Consider the following 16,071-nt stretch of genomic DNA (forward strand, 5'->3'; position numbering starts at 1 on the left):
ATCATGTGCAAACAGGACACTCTCCCGCCAAGTGCATAGGGTTTCGAAACGACCATCTGACATATAGAACTCAATTTTTAAACATATTTTGCACTTGAAAAAATTTCCATGTGTAATATACGCCATCAGAAGCTCCGTGCTACAATTTGACAAGTTTTGGAGTTGGTTTGCTATTTTCACGGCATTAACTGAATTTTCGGCAAGTAAAAAATGCAAAACAAATTTTGATCATGCTAACGATGTTGGAAATGTTTGAAATTTCCATGCCATCTCCATTGAACACCTGTAGGGTGTGATCAAAATTAGAGATCGTTACGACCAAAATCTGATGCACATCATGTGCAAACATGACACTCTCCCGCCAAGTGTATAGGGTTCCGAAACGACCACCTCACACACAAAACTCAATTTTTAAACATATTTTCCCATGTGTAATATACCCCATCAAAAGCCCCGTGCTAAAATTTGACAACTTTTGGAGTTGGTTTGATATTTTCACGGCATTAATTGAATTTCGGGCAAGAAAAAAGGCAATAAACATATGTGGCGGGCACTAGGCAGCACTCGCCGCTCTAAACATATTTTTATTTCCACTACCGACTGCATTGCAGCAGTGGCGAGTACCTCTGTTGCCAGCCACCGCAAACATCCGGATACAGAAAATATAAAATTTAAGAGGGTCACCTCACTATGTCGTGGCGAGCGTATTCCACGACCGTCACTGTAATACGATGTAGCAGTGGCGGGTGCGCGGCAATGCCCGCTAGTGCCAGGTTTCACCAGTATCGCAATTTTTGTGAGGCCATCTATGGAGGCCGCTGGTGATCACCCGCCACTGCCACGCTACCAGCGGCGGGTGTGCTTTGTCACCCGCTGCTGCTAGATTTCAAAATTAGCTGTGGCGGGTGCCCGGCCCTGCCCGCCACTGAGGTCATCTATAAGCCATTTTCCCGTAGCGATGTAACAACCGACCACAATAACATGCTAGAGATAAAAAAAAGTTATACCCACAAGTAAAAAACGGCGCGGTGAAGCTCGCATTTGCCTCCAGTAGATGTTGGAAGCCACGAAGAATTCTTCTCTTCTCTTCACTACCTTCACGGACTTGATAACTTTTTTTGACGGTGCTACGGTGGGCTTACGCCAGCCTGAACCATTTTCATTATAGATAAGATTGAGATACAACACGACGGTTACAACAAATATCACCCGACACATAGGAGAAGGAACCAAGAACAACATAATAGAAGATGGAATAAGGAACAACAGAAAAAGAACCAGAGGCGAGCTACGACAAGCAGCCAACACCAAGAACTTAGCATCCATCACCACCAGTGGACCGAGAAGAGCAGGAACTAGCTTTGTTGGATCCGTCGAAAGGACATCCGCCACCGAGAAGACGTAGAGAAGAAGTTGCCTGCTACCATGCGATCTCTGCACCTTGAAGAGCTAGGAGATCGTAGCCACCGTCGAAGAGCATCCTGCTGCCTAGGAACGTCGCGGCAGAGAAAGCCACAGACCGTGCCGAAGGGCAATTTTCTGCCGAGATAGCCCTACACCTCCTCTGAGCCACACCACGGCCACCATCACAAATAGAGAGAACCATAGCACTCCGCAGGCCACCAAACCTCAAAAGCCATCGAAGGGTGCCGAACACCGAGACCTCACCACCGCCACAAGCCCCCAAAAGAGAGGTCAACCATCAGCACCTCCACCGCCACCGCCCTACAAACCAGCAACCTGAACCAACACTCCAGCCCAGACATCATACGACCAACCGCGGATCCCTGGCTCCTGAAACGACGCCCCCAAGGGGGGAAACAACATTGAAGATGTCGTCGTCGTCCGATCCAGAGAAGGATCTGAGACTTTCGCCCGAAGCACAAAGAAATAGCCGGCAACGGTAGCTCCCCAATGATGCCTTCACGAAGGGACACGGCGCCCGGAGACGTCGTCATCATCGTTGCCGACGAGGTCGACAATAGGCTTTCGCCCGAAGCATCCCAGCCCGGCCGACTCCGCAAACGCCGGCTGCCGAGTCCGGCAGCGCTAGACCTTCCCCTCTCCTGCCAGTCCACGGCGAGCGTCCCCGCTTGGTCCAGCAAGAGTCATCCGCAAACACAGCCGCTCACCTCGAGCACCTGCATAGACAGAGTTGGTTCTGTCTCTGCTGCCACCTGCACCCAACCCCTCACCGCCGGCCACAACACCACACCACCACACGCCTACCCCGCCGACAGCAGCCACCACCGACCCCCCAGCCGCAACCATGGAGTGCACCAGCCGTTCGAGCCACCGCCCCAGAGGGGTCCAAATCTGGGCGAAGAGAGGCACCCAGACCAGGCATGGCAGTCACCAGGGTCACCGCCACGGCCTGCTCCACCACGCTGCGCTGACCACCACACCCGCCTACGCCACCAGCCCCCAGTCGCGACCGGGGGACCGCCGGCCAAGGGAAACGGGCCGCCGTCCGAAGAGAGCTGGATCTGGAGCTCCCCTGGGCAGAGCGGCGTCGGATCCTTGGAGACCAAGCTGCCCACGCCTCCATGCCGCTCGCGCCGGCGCACTGCGCGACCATTGCCGGTGCGCGCCCCCGACCACCCGCGCCCGCCCGCGAGTCCCCGTCGCCGGCCAGCGTCCCGCGCCGACACGCCTAGAGAAGAGGAGGGAGAGCCGTCCCCGCCGCCGCCGGCGCCGAGGGCTTTGCCCAGGGACGCCCTCCGGCGGCGGCGGGAGGAGGAGGGGGGAGGCGAGGGTGGCTGTCGGCGGTGGCTGGGGTTTCTCCCGAGCCGCCCGCGAGAGCGACACGGGAGTCGTAATCCACTCCCAAAAAGCCACGGACTTGATAACTAATAGCTCAATCCTCTCATGAACACATTGAGTTTCTTCATGAATCTCACATTGGTCATTACTTGCCTTTCTACAACCTCCATCACAATCCTCGAGGCCTGCGTGTTGGAGCTAGTGTGGTGTGATTGTAATGATTATTTTTCTGATTAATTAATATACACCATTTCAAAGAAAAACACTAACAGCTTGGTTTGAGATGGAAATGTCTCCCAGAAACCAAGCTGAATACATGTTCAGGGAGCACATGCGCTCCACAAGAAGAATAGCACCATAGGTAGATTGAAAATCTCTCTAGGCTTTTTCATGTATGCTACGCAAGCAGTGAGCGAAAGTACCTTTCTACATCTGGACTCAAATGCTTCAGGTGTGAACAGTAAAATCAAAAATAGAAAAAAAATCTGAAAAGAAATTTGTGGCATACTTTAAGAAATGTTTGTCGTGCATGCAAAATTTTATCACGGAATCACATTGATAAAAGTCATGGCAAAAAAAATCAGAGCTTCAAAATGCGTTTGAAAGTAACATCTTCAGAGCATCAATTTTGTTTTTTCTACCACACCTTGCACCAATGTGATTTCGTGATGAAATTTTGCATGCACAACACACATTTCTTCAAGTATGCCAAAAAAATCAGAGTTTTTTTATTTTAATGTTTACGCCAGGAGCATTTGAGGCAGGGTGTAGAAACTCCACGTCCCAATCACAATAGCTTTTCTCCGAAGCAACCATTACGAAGGGTAAACCAAAGCGTACCGATGCTAGCAACGCTTCAGGCATCATGTAATCCCGTTGCTCTTGTCGGCTGTATCAGCCTCTGTAAGGATCTACATGAACTTGTACTCCCTTTTGTGATGTTGGATTCTTAACGATTATGCAATAACAAATGTATATGTGCATCAATCCATGCCGAGGCCCGGGGCTTTATCCCTCTTTCCAGAAAAAATGGATGCAAAACCATGAACTGATTTACATCATTATGCATCAAGATACCTACAGGGTCCGGCTATTCCGTTTAAACTGCCCAAAACCTAAGGCGAACCTTCTTATGAACTTTATCCCTATCACAAGATCATCACTCATAGGAGCAAGGGTAATCATCTCACAACTACAACATAAACACACAGCTAATCTTACATTCCCAAGAAACGCAACAATAACCTTGCTGACACCAACATGCGGATGACAAGATTTTACAATTAACTCAACATGCATCTATCTTTGGTTTTGATCTGTGGCTAGATTGCTTGTAGCGGATGATGCTGGCGCCCTTCCGTTGGCCACCCCATTTTCCACTGGAGCAGGCGTCCCCCACTTCCCGTCGGACTCCAACGGCTCCATCACTTTAACGGATCCATCTGAAAGCCCGACTGCGAATTGATTTGGTTCTTGGGGGTGTGCAGCGACAACAAAAGGGTAAACGGGTGGATTGCTGGAGCCAAGAGAGGTATGGTTGTTAGATCATATAAGAAGCATGTAAGAGCAGTAAAGTATTGCCACAATCTGAAACTTATAGTGGAATGGAAATTCAAAAATACAAATGTCATAGTTTCTTGTCTATGTCTATTGCACTTTACACTAGATATCCAATGATTAGGCTTGTATTTACGTAAATGGTTAATGGACGTCAACAGTCAACGCCCATCCCACGTGTTTCCCACAATAATGTCAAGACATTGGTGATTACCTATCTTACATTGCATCGGTCATCAACTAAACCCTGCCTTCGTGTATTACCTTGCTCTTGAAACCAGGAAGCTAGGTCTTACAAAGTTGAGTACTCATTAAGCCAGTCCACCAATACCAAAACTTGAACGAATAAAAATGCCAGTAAATACACCTCGACATTAGCCAATCAACATGTAGCTGATGATCTTACCCACCAACAATTTCTACACTGGCTTGTTCTTAACAAGCTCAAAGCACACATGTTCTTTTTTCTTTCTTAACTTAAAAGTTTGCATGAAAAATATAATGGGTTAAATGTTTCTGAGACTGGAGTTTGGAATTTTGTTGTTATTAATACATTAAATATTCATTGATTTCCCCAAATATATGTATTTCCATAATATCCGATGCAATTCCATACTGAAAATTTGCTTGCTGATCAGTTATCGGATGGTTATAATCTTTCAGAGGGCAAATGAAAATCAAAATGTAGCAGCACTCAGAATTTGTGGCATGATGTTCAGGCGAATATTGTGCAACCAATGTACAAAAAGAGATTACCTGTTTATGGCTGTCGTAGACATGTAAGCAGATGATGCAATTCGGCATCGTAATCTCAAGTTATCCGCATCAAAGATGGCAACATTACCATCAGTAAAAGCAGCAAAAACTAGTTGGCTATTGCACGAGTACGATGCGTGTGATATGGCAGCTGACAAAGTGCCCTGAGGTATCCACTGAAACAAGATCGAGAAAGAGATTATTAACAGACACAGACAGTAACAAAATGTTTCCATCAAATATATGATATGCTACCTGGTAGATTCTCTCCATCTTGGACGCATCATAAATAGCTATCTGAGTCTCATGGACTACTAACAAGCGATTTTGGTCAGAATTAAACTGAACCCTTGTGTCTCCTGATGGAGTCTTCCCAGCTGGCATTTGTATAGCGACCGATTTCTTCTTTTCCCAAGAATCGGTGGCCCACACACATAACTGCAAAATGAGGACAGTAAATGACTGACCAATGAAAATGCAAAAATAGAAAGGGTGTCATTAGTAGTAACCTGTGCATCAGCGCCAGAAGAAACAAGTATATGCAAGCTGTTGGAGAAGGCCAATCCGGTTATCCTCTTTTGATGTCCTTTGAGTCTAATTTTGACCTGAAAAGGTAAAAAGCTCAATACAGCAGCAAAGCAGTGATTCAATAACTTGATAATCTGTGGCAGTTTTTAAGTTTTAGTACCTCATCTACCCTGACATTGTATATGTGGATGGTTGAATCTTCCATTCCAATTGCTATGATGTTATTATCTTGAGGGTGAAATGCTAAAAAGGTCGATGCTGGTGGAGGTGGCATGAATGTTGTCATCACCTGTAGGAAAGATGCTGTTAATGTTTCAGCAAAATGCACCTTATTCTTGATTTAAAGAGGGGATACAGCACACAGTACAAAGGCCTCATGGGCCACCCCAGAAATTGGACCTGATTGGCCCATCCATATACAACATACTATATACTTACTTAAGACCTACAGATGCATCATTCAAAATTCCTGAAGTTTTGAAATACATCCAAATAAAATAACTAAAATTACCTTAAATGTCATCATATTAAACAATGAGACCTTTCCACCACATGCAGACATCACATAAGAATCATTCTTGGAGAGTGCAATGCATGGGACTGACTCCTCAGGAGGTGTTTCTCCGATATCATTTGCCATGACAAGGCCACTGTTTGGTTGCCAATGCTGTGGCACAACACTAGCCGTGGCCTGTTCAGATGAAAGGAAAATTTTATACAACAATCTGAATTAACCTAAACACAAGGAATCAATAGAAAAAATATATATACCTTCCCACTTGGATTCTGCTCATTTCGGTTCCATTTCCACAGCCTTTGAATGGCATTAGACCCTAGTGCTAACAAACCGACACCAGAATTTGTGTACAGAAGTCTGACAACCTGCATATGTTGGTAAGCTTCTCAGAAATTTCGTGATGAAAAAGTACAAACACACAATCAAGAATAAGATGGACCGAACCTTGCTGGTTTGGTCTGGAGTTTCTGGCAATGTAGCTACACGGAATTGCTGGGGATTTAGAACTTCCATCAGCTCCCAAGGTTTGGCTTTATCAGGTTTTTCTTCTGAGATTCTTGGCTTTATATCTATGCTTCTAGATGCTGGATCAGCGCCATTCTATCATAATCATGATTAAGTAAGATTGCATTGTTGTTGATAAGGTAAGCATAGAGGCATTAAAACATATGAAACTTATCAAAGTCTACTTTCTTCTGGATCAGCATACCAGTATAGGAGATGGCTTTGCAGGAGAGTTCCTGTCTAAGTTATCCATTCGGCCAATGTTAGGAGAGATGCCCGCAACAACAGGAGCACCTGAGACCTATTAATTCGACACTCAAGGTTAGAAACTTTCTGAAAACTACGCCCGCAATCTGTCATGACAATAGCAGGCAGGAATACATGTGCTTACCTTCATCGCAGAAGCTTCATATGGCGACCTAAACGCCTCGAAAGGCCTGTTCCCAAAAGCCCGTAAAGATCTGAGCCCATCAGAATTTGCAAGTATCTTAAAACCATTGTCTACAGTAGTAACAGCAAGAAGATTCCCTTCTTTATTGAACCTTAACCGGGGAAGGCCCTGTTAGAATGTACAGAGGTTAGATTACTAAATGGAGAAAAGGTTGGCAAATATAATAGGGAACAGAGACTAACTGGCAAGCCTCCGTCGGCATCAATAAAGGTAAGCATGTTGGTGTTATCAACATCCCAAAATTTAATTTGGTTATCTTCCCCGGCAGCTAAAATGTGATTCTGAGCTGTATCAAACTGCACGACACCCTGCACTACACCAGATGCCTTTTTGCGGAATCCAGAATATGTTCTCTTGATAGATCCTTCGCTTTCGTTCCACTCGACCAAATGTGAGTCCCCCTCTTTGCTTGTTCCGCATGAGAACAACCTTCAAATAATCGACAAGTAAAATATTACATCTAGAATAACTCAAAACAATTCTAGTGAGCAAAATAACACATCATGTTTACCTAGTTCCATCGGCACTATAAAGCATTGTAGTACACCATTTTCCTGGAGCATCATAGTCCACCCTAGATCCCGCATTGTCATAAAGCCATGCCTTAATTTTCCCATCAATGGAAGTTGAGAAAATAAACTGTAGGGAACACAATAAAATTGTGTATCAGTACATCAGAAAAACGCTTAAGTGCTTGAAAATGCCATGCACCCATAAACCTCACTCAGTTCACAAAGTACAGGCATCATCCATAATGGCTCATACTGCCTCAATTCAAATTAAAGTTGAGTACACTTTTGCGGCATATATAAGGAGCAACCACAGATATCATCATTGCATTCGAAGTGTTGATGCCTAAATATTCTATTCAAACAACATACCTGAATAGTCTCTTTGTGGTGAGGGCAAATAGAATACACAGGTGCCTCGTGCCCTTCAAACGAATATATTTTCTGTCCATGCATATCCCAGACCTACAAAATGGAAAGGAAGTTACAGAAGACCAGGCCTGGGGACAATGAAATAGATGATAACCATTTACGACAAGTCAAATACCCTTATCAGCTTGTCATCTCCGCAAGTGACAACACAGAGTTGCTTATTTGGCCGGGAGAATGCTATGTCATTAACTCCTCCAGAATGAGCCTCAATCTGACATGAAAAATAAATGATTTAGTAACAAAAGTCATTTAATAAAATATCAAATGTAACATCTATAAAATTGAATTTCAATGCGGAATTAGAAGTTCTACAAACCTCTAAAACTTGGCGTGCTTCATTTGGTTGTTGGTATGCGTACAGATGGATCAAATGTTTTGCGAATGCAACTCCTAAAAACCAAAAAAGAGGAAGCTTAAGCAACAATGGAGCACAATATGGGGAACTTAAGCAACAATGGAGTGCAATGCAGAGTTACTGACTGAAGATTGAATATTAGCACTAACCAATCAAGTCTCCATCAGGGCTCCATGTAACTCGATTAATGGGCATGGAAGAGTCTTTAGCCAAGACACTCTTTTCTCATAAGAGGTAAAATAGTCAGGCACATATATAATATCAAAACATGTAGACACTTGCAAACAAGTACAAGACTACAAGTAAAAGCAAACAGGAGTAAATTACGTTCAGAACTTCAACTTGTTTGAGATCTCAGTTACCTGAAATTGTGCTGAACATGCTTGCATGTCCCAAATTTTGAAGGGCTTTGAGACCAGCCTCTCACGCAGACCAATCTCCCAAAGTGTAAATTCACCATTAGCAGATCCAACTATTGAGCAGTAAATAAGATGAGAAAATCAATAAGGTGTTGTTCGAAGATTTGCCCAAACCACATGAGACACCTTTTGTACTTGCCAAGTTGGTACTACATCATTTTTTTTAAGATAAGAGTAAATGAGGAATCTTAATTGTACCTAGTAGTAGTGTATGACGAGAAGGATGAAAGTCCATGCTAGTTACATTAGATCCCTGTGATAATGTGCACGCCACTGTCCTAGGAAGGTCATCCAATGACCATGAAGGTTGAGGAGTAGGTGCAGGATAGGTGGCCTGCAAATAAGTACGGATAATTTTCTTTAGCTCATGCAAAATGCACCGTGGTCGTAAATCTTGACTCAGTGCAACATTACCTCATCAATACCATGTCCAGCGGGCCTCAATCGCTTCATTAGTTGCTCAGATTCTGCACTTTGATAGTCTGATATAGCTGGGCGTTTCATCATGCCTGGGAAAATAATGTACTGTGAAGTATAGAACTGAGGTCATAGGACAACCAAACACATAATACATTTCCCATCACAACAAACAAAATGGCAATAATAAAACTACATGTTCATTTTTGTTGCCATGAAGAACTAAAGCTCTACATCCTGAAAGAACTAAGCCAGGACTGTTAAGTTAATCTCATAAAGTAACTGTATACCATTGATCCATTATACTCCTTGATATACTCCCTCCGTTCCTAAATATAAGTCTTTTTAGATATTTCAAATGGAATACAACATACGGATGTATGTAGACATATTTTAGAGTGTAGATTCACTCATTTTACTCCGTACGTAGTCACTTGGTGGAATCTCTAGAAAGACTTATATTTGGGAACGGAGGGAGTACAAGTCAATATGAAGTATTACATATACATAAAAGGGGCCTTGGAGAAGAGAGAAAAGTACTATACATATATCGCCCTACAAAACAGAAACTACATGACGGAGGTAATAACAACAGTGGCATGTATGTGATCATCTCAGTACAGAATCACACACATGAAGAGCATAATGCTCCAAAGATGAACTGGCATAAAGTATATGGCACACCAAACTCTGCATTGAAAATAACTTATTGCTCTAGTTTATCGTGTAATTATTTCATTGTAGATTCGTTACTTCTCACAACATTGTTACTTTCGACACACAGAGGCGAGAATAGGTAGAAGGATCTGCCATTTTTCAAGAAGGTAAGTGGGGACTTAAACCCAAGAACCCAACAACAACAACCTTGTGCTTAACCACTAGGTAACACGGATGTCCCTTCTTAATTGCATATAAATGTCTGATTTACGAATCCATGCATTCTAATCAGTTGAGACCAAGATAACAGTGCATGTTTCTAAGATACAAATTAACAACCCATTCCCTCTCCAAAAATAACTTCCTGATTGCAAAAACGAGAATAAAATCCTAATAACACCACAAGACATGCAGACTAATGGATCTGTGTTTGCGCTCTGGCAACAACAACAATGGTAATGAAGACTGGCAAACTTGAAAGAATATTTAGCATGAATATAACAGCAGAAATATTTATTGACTTGTCTTAACAAGGAAACTTTATTCGAGACCTTCCCCATAAAACCATTGCAAGGGTACTCTGTGGAGAATGCTTAGCATTGGATACAATTGCAGAAAGACTAATTAGGGCTACAACGGTCAAGGTAACTGCAACTCCAACGAAATAGAAGTGCCCAACCACCAATTGCACAGACTGATTGCAAGGATCATCTCATAACTCATATTTCTTGTTCAGCAAATCTTAAGTTTTCATTAAAAATCAACACCAGATTTTTTTTATAAAAAAATTGTCATTTTTAAAAAAAAAATAACCAGAAAGCCAAGTATGTCAACTATGTTTACAGATTATGCTTGAATATGCCATCCCTAGTGAGAGAAAAAGGTATGCATAACCAGATGGACAGGTTTAGGTCAGAGGAAGATTACAAGGGGAGTGTTTTTTTATTTTGAACTGCAAGGGGAGTGTATTAGTACCAACATCTTCTGTACGTAAAAAGGTAAAACTCCAGACATAAGACGTGTTAGTTATTATCAACTAGCGAAGTATCAAGTTTGGTTCAAAGATGTGTAAAACAAGCCACTCGATGCATGTCAACAGAAAGGCACAAGTTTACCACAATACCTTGATTTGGTGGAACAGACATTGATGATGCTGCCACAGCAGCAGACTGAATGGATGAAGAAACAGCAGCACTTGTCATCCAACCAGCTAAAGATGGACCGGCAGGAGGAGGAGGCTGGAATGGCTGCGTTAATGAACATACTGGATGTTAGTAAACTATAAGGATCATAAAACGCACATAAGCAGGAAATGATATTATAGAGAGTACATACAGCATGGCCTGTGAGTGGCTGGTATGCTGCACCAGCCTTCGGAACAGCTGCCAATGGTACAGATACAGGAGATGTACGTGCTCCATTGGGAGGAGAGCAAGTGTGATCCGTGAATAATGTCTTGATATCTGGATTTGGCCGAGGGTTCTTACAAAGTTGATGCTGCCAGTTTAAGCTGCACATGTTCTCAAGGAATTATGAAACATGAAAACAGACTCAGATAGCATAACACCATTAGATTATTTAGTCCAAACCTTTGGTTAATTAAAGTCCGCAAACGGGATGCTTTAAGGGTTGGAAAGACAAGTTTTTCCCGGAAAAGGGGATTTGCTTCGATTAGTTTTTTTAGCTCAATCAGCATAATACTGCGAGCAGATTTTGTATCCCCATACTTAGATAGCTGTTCATTTTCCCTGCAGGAAAATAGCAAACTGTAAATGATTTGAGCTAATTTACAGAGAATAGTAAAACCAAAATACTGATAATATATACATAAACAAATTATATTGATGAAAAAGGCACACACATACCACATAAATTGTTAAAAGCAACAGTTCAGGAATGCCACCACACTCAAGAACAAGAATTTACAAATCATAACTAAGTACTACATGTGGACCCTGGTTAGTAATGTTTTCCAAGTAGCCATCTTATAATAACCCCTTGTATTGTTTCAAGTAGCCATGTGCGCCCATGTCATTTAGTAGATAATAACTGGATTATCAAAGTGTTAACAGGTCGATGCAGTTGCCCTGCCTGTAAGCTCAGTCAGCTAAAAGTTTCATTTTAATCCATGATATGACAAAAAAAAATGAACGATGTGATTGCAGACAAAATGAAACCGCGCCAAGCGTAGAAGTTCAATACTATATAAGTTAAAATATCAAGAAAGATATTTGAATTTGTGTTTCAACAGTCCGAAGCAATTGAAGATCCAAGCACTTTCCTAAACGACCAACTATATCATTTTCCACTGTATTACTGGTAACAGATTAGTGAGGAACCATATAACACAAACATCAATTACAAGAAGCTTCCAGGATGGCTTACACATAAAGAAAAGGAAAAAACAGACAATAAAGATAACATGGGGTAGGAAAAAAGAACCTGAAATTCTCAAGAGTGAGAAGCTGTGTTATCTCTTTATATAACTCCTCATTGAATGTCGAGAAGACTTTAAGATCCTTGACAAGAATATCTACCGCCTTCGCTCTATCATGCCTGTTAGAAATTATTACAGCAAATTAGTAAACTTTAGTTTCAACCAATGCCAAAAAGAGGGGACAGGAAACCCCTGATCCTTTTCAGAGTGGGGTACAAATCCACAAGAAATGCAAGAATATTACCTATCAAGCGCTTCCAAATACTTCTGCTTCCTGATCTCAAAGAAGATCTTCATCGAATACCTATTGTCGTCCACCTTGGTGAAACCTGAGAGATACCTTTCCACCTCATCCCACTCCCCAGCATGGACCTTCTCCTCAAAGTACTTGACGTTGAAGTAAAAGCCCGACTCTTGTTCAAGCCTGCAGCATCATGCATCATCAAAATCACATAAATTGATTGCAATACTCCATTTACTGATGTTTTACTCGGAAAAGGCGCCGCACAGGAGACAACAATGCCACGCAATCACTGGACTAACTACTTTTTTTATCTGGACTAACCACACTTGATCTAGAAGATCTCACTTTCTACGAATTGAAGTGGCCGGCAGAGAAGAGAAGGAAATAGTCTAAGTTACGGCAGAAAAAAAACTGGTAGCTCATTATTATTTGCGCACGCTGAAGGAAAAAGAAACAAGAGGAAAAAGACACGACTCACGCGATCGCGAAATTTCAAATCTACCCCTGAACTGCCCAACTAAAAGGGAAAATTGCGGTAGAGACTAAGCGAATCCATTTTGACTAAACTAGATTAAAGAACAATTATCACGGAGAAAAAAAAGGTAAGAACGACCTAACACGAAACTTCGCAGGAATTTACCGCGCGTACGGAACAGATCAAACGGAGCAAAAGTAATAAAAGGAAATAAACATTTCTCCCCATGAACTCAAAACCCAAAACAAAGTAGTACTACTAGACGAGAGAAAAAACACCCGGAGATTTATTTCGGGGAAATCGCGAAAAGGAAGAAAAAAATCACAGCGCACCGAAACAAATCCCTAGGGGCTGGCTTCTGGAGCCCAGCCAGCCACCAACCGAGAGAGAGAGAAAAAAAACAGCCCACGGGCCGGCAGGGGAGGAGAGAGACGGCGGCAGGGTACCGACTTGTGCACGGTCTCCTTGAACTTCTCCTCGTCGAGGAACTGGAGGATGAGGAAGACGAGCTCGCGGCTGAGGGACGACATGGCGCCCGCGCCGCCACCCAGGAGCTCGATCTGGCCCGCCGCCGGCGCTCGCGCGGGCTCGGAGGGAGCGGGCGAATTCTAGGGTTCCGCCGGCGTCGTCGCCGCCCCTCTCGTGAGGAGAGAGAGATGGAGAGATGGGTGGGGGGAGAGAGAGACGGAGAGATGTGGAGGGAGGAGGAGACGGATGCAGAGGGAGAGAGAGAAACTTTAGTCTCGCTTTCTTCGATGCGTTGCAGACCTCTCGCCCTTTTCTCTCTCCCCACGCCACCCCCACTGGCTTATCTGCGATACGCGACACGTCGTATCGATATGCGCGAGTGCTTATGGATACGCTGGGGGTCTTATATGAGAGGCTGGGAGAAGCGGAATCGAAGGGCGTGGGATTAAATCGGGTGGATATTCGTGAGCTGGCGTCCGGTCGTGAGGGCGACGTGGGCGCGAGACGAGTCGGGTGCCCGTGGATCGCGACGCAAGAGCCTGCCGCCACACGACACGACACGATACGAGACGAGACGAGACGTTGGTTCCTTAAACCGCGATACGAGTGGACGGTCTCTCGGATCGGTTTTGCGTAGCGTGGACAGGGTAGTTAATGGCGTACCACCGACTGACTGAATGGGGTGACGTGTATTGATCGTGCACTATCCAACCAGCAGGTACTGAAACTCATCTCGATTTGTGAAATTGATCGGCCATATGTGTCTCCAACCAATCCGTTTGACTTGGTTTTCTCAGTTTGACCGAGTGAATGCAAAAAATGTTGAAAACTGTTTCATCCTCTACTTCTCTCGCTATACCATGCTTCACTCAAATCTTTGATTTCCAAAATAATCCAGATCTATTATCAAAGCTCAGCGGAAGTATAAAACGTCTTGAACATAATAAAAATTACATTAAGATTCCATTCCAAGATCCCCAAGCAACCACTACCGCCGCCAGAACAAGCCGCCGACGCGCTACTGTCGCCTCTTCCCTACCGGAGCCGGCTTGACCTTGTCGATGACAGCCAGGAAGTCTTCGTGCACGTGCTCCTAAGGACCAGCGCCCTGGAGCCGTAGTCGTCGCCGTTGAACCCGCACATAGATCTGAAGTATCTAACACCAAATCTCGCCGTAAGCAAGAAACCTAACCTCACCTCCCGAAAGAGACGACAGGAATCTATGCCGGAGCTCCATCGATTACGTCCAGACAAACGTGCTCAAGAAGGATCGGAACCCGGAAGACAAACTCGAAGAAATAGCGCCGCCATCCGCATGAGCACCCCACCTGCGAGAACTAAAAATCCCTAACCTAAACTACTAACTGGAGCGGAGGCACCGGGATTCCTTTCCTCGCCAACGGCCACCGGCCACCGGAGCGGCAAGCAGAGGAGAGGCGAATCCACGAACTCGCTGGCGAAGTTTGGAGAGAAGAGTTTGCCCTGGCCGCCTTGGGTTAGGGAAGGAAAACGATAAACCCTATGCTTCACTCCAATCTAAGTGCATCTCCAAGGCGGAACCTCAGACCGCCCGCAATTGTCCGGACCGCATGGTCCAGACGTGGTTTGCCATCCAACGTGGCATGTATCGGTCCGTCGAGCGGTCCAGACGTACTTTTTTCGACAAACCCGAGACAAACGTGGGGGGCTTTGCGGGAGTCCGGACAGCAGCCATGTAGGCCTTCGACACCCCCGACCCACCCAAAACCCTTCTCGGACCCGCGACTCCATCCTCCCCATTTTCTCTCTTGCCTTCACCGCCGCTCCACCACCCCGGCCGCCATGCCACACCCCTGCTAGAACTATACGTCTCTATCACCTCCAGCGTTCCAGTCGAGCTCCACCCCGCTTCTCCTCCGTCGCCGTTCAACCACTCTCCTCCAACCGCCCCGCCAGGTACCATCCGCTACTGCTATACACACAATGCCCGACAATTGTTCGATGAATTACCGGAGCTAAAAAAGGTGTCTCTTCTTCTTTCAAGCAATGGATTCCAATATGGCGTGCATATACGAGCACTATGTCGAGTCGCCCGGCGGGTCGTCCAACGAGGAGGCCTACACGAATGAGATGGCGATGATGCAGGCGATACTTGAAGACGCAGAGCGTGAGGAGCATGTTCTCAACTTAAAGGGGTCGATCAAGGGTCATCGATTGCTCAACCGTACCAGGGCGCGCGACCATTTGACACTGATGGCCGACTACTTTGCCCCCGATGCACTCTTCGATGATCATTTTCTTCGGCGTTTTCGAATGCGCAAGACTGTTTTTGATCGTTTGTACCATGGTGTCCGGTCCTATTATGACTATTTCATCTTGAAAAAGGACATCGTGGGAACGATTGGGTCCTTTGGTTATCAGAAGTGCACGGCCGCACTCCGGATGCTTGCACATGGCATGGCCACTGATTCGTGGGACGAGTACCTACGGATGTCTGAGGGCATGATGTTGGGGAACGCAGTATTTCAAAAAGTTTACCTACGATCACGCAAGATCTATCTAGGAGATGCATAGCAATGAGTGGGGAGAGTGTGTCCACGTAC

The 16,071-nt window shown here is 44.7% G+C and overlaps 1 protein-coding gene across 1 annotated transcript; it reads right to left on the bottom strand.

The window, feature by feature from the left end:
• Positions 1 to 3,740: 3,740 nt before the first annotated feature.
• On the bottom strand, positions 3,741 to 13,778 carry LOC123078046 (protein TPR1). Its single transcript, XM_044500434.1, has 25 exons — positions 13,472 to 13,778; positions 12,547 to 12,726; positions 12,308 to 12,421; positions 11,455 to 11,613; positions 11,201 to 11,375; positions 10,989 to 11,112; positions 9,206 to 9,300; positions 8,990 to 9,125; positions 8,735 to 8,844; positions 8,522 to 8,591; positions 8,334 to 8,407; positions 8,133 to 8,228; positions 7,958 to 8,050; positions 7,588 to 7,715; positions 7,259 to 7,505; positions 7,017 to 7,184; positions 6,831 to 6,926; positions 6,566 to 6,721; positions 6,376 to 6,486; positions 6,116 to 6,295; positions 5,765 to 5,893; positions 5,586 to 5,681; positions 5,332 to 5,514; positions 5,077 to 5,252; positions 3,741 to 4,279 (listed from the first exon to the last, which is right to left on the bottom strand). The coding sequence occupies exons 1-25, from the start codon at positions 13,549 to 13,551 to the stop codon at positions 4,063 to 4,065; spliced, it is 3,393 nt and encodes a 1,130-aa protein (XP_044356369.1). The 5' UTR covers positions 13,552 to 13,778; the 3' UTR covers positions 3,741 to 4,062.
• Positions 13,779 to 16,071: the final 2,293 nt, after the last annotated feature.

The sequence above is a fragment of the Triticum aestivum genome, chromosome 3D (genome assembly GCF_018294505.1).
Source record: "Triticum aestivum cultivar Chinese Spring chromosome 3D, IWGSC CS RefSeq v2.1, whole genome shotgun sequence".
In the NCBI taxonomy this organism is placed as follows: domain Eukaryota; kingdom Viridiplantae; phylum Streptophyta; class Magnoliopsida; order Poales; family Poaceae; genus Triticum; species Triticum aestivum.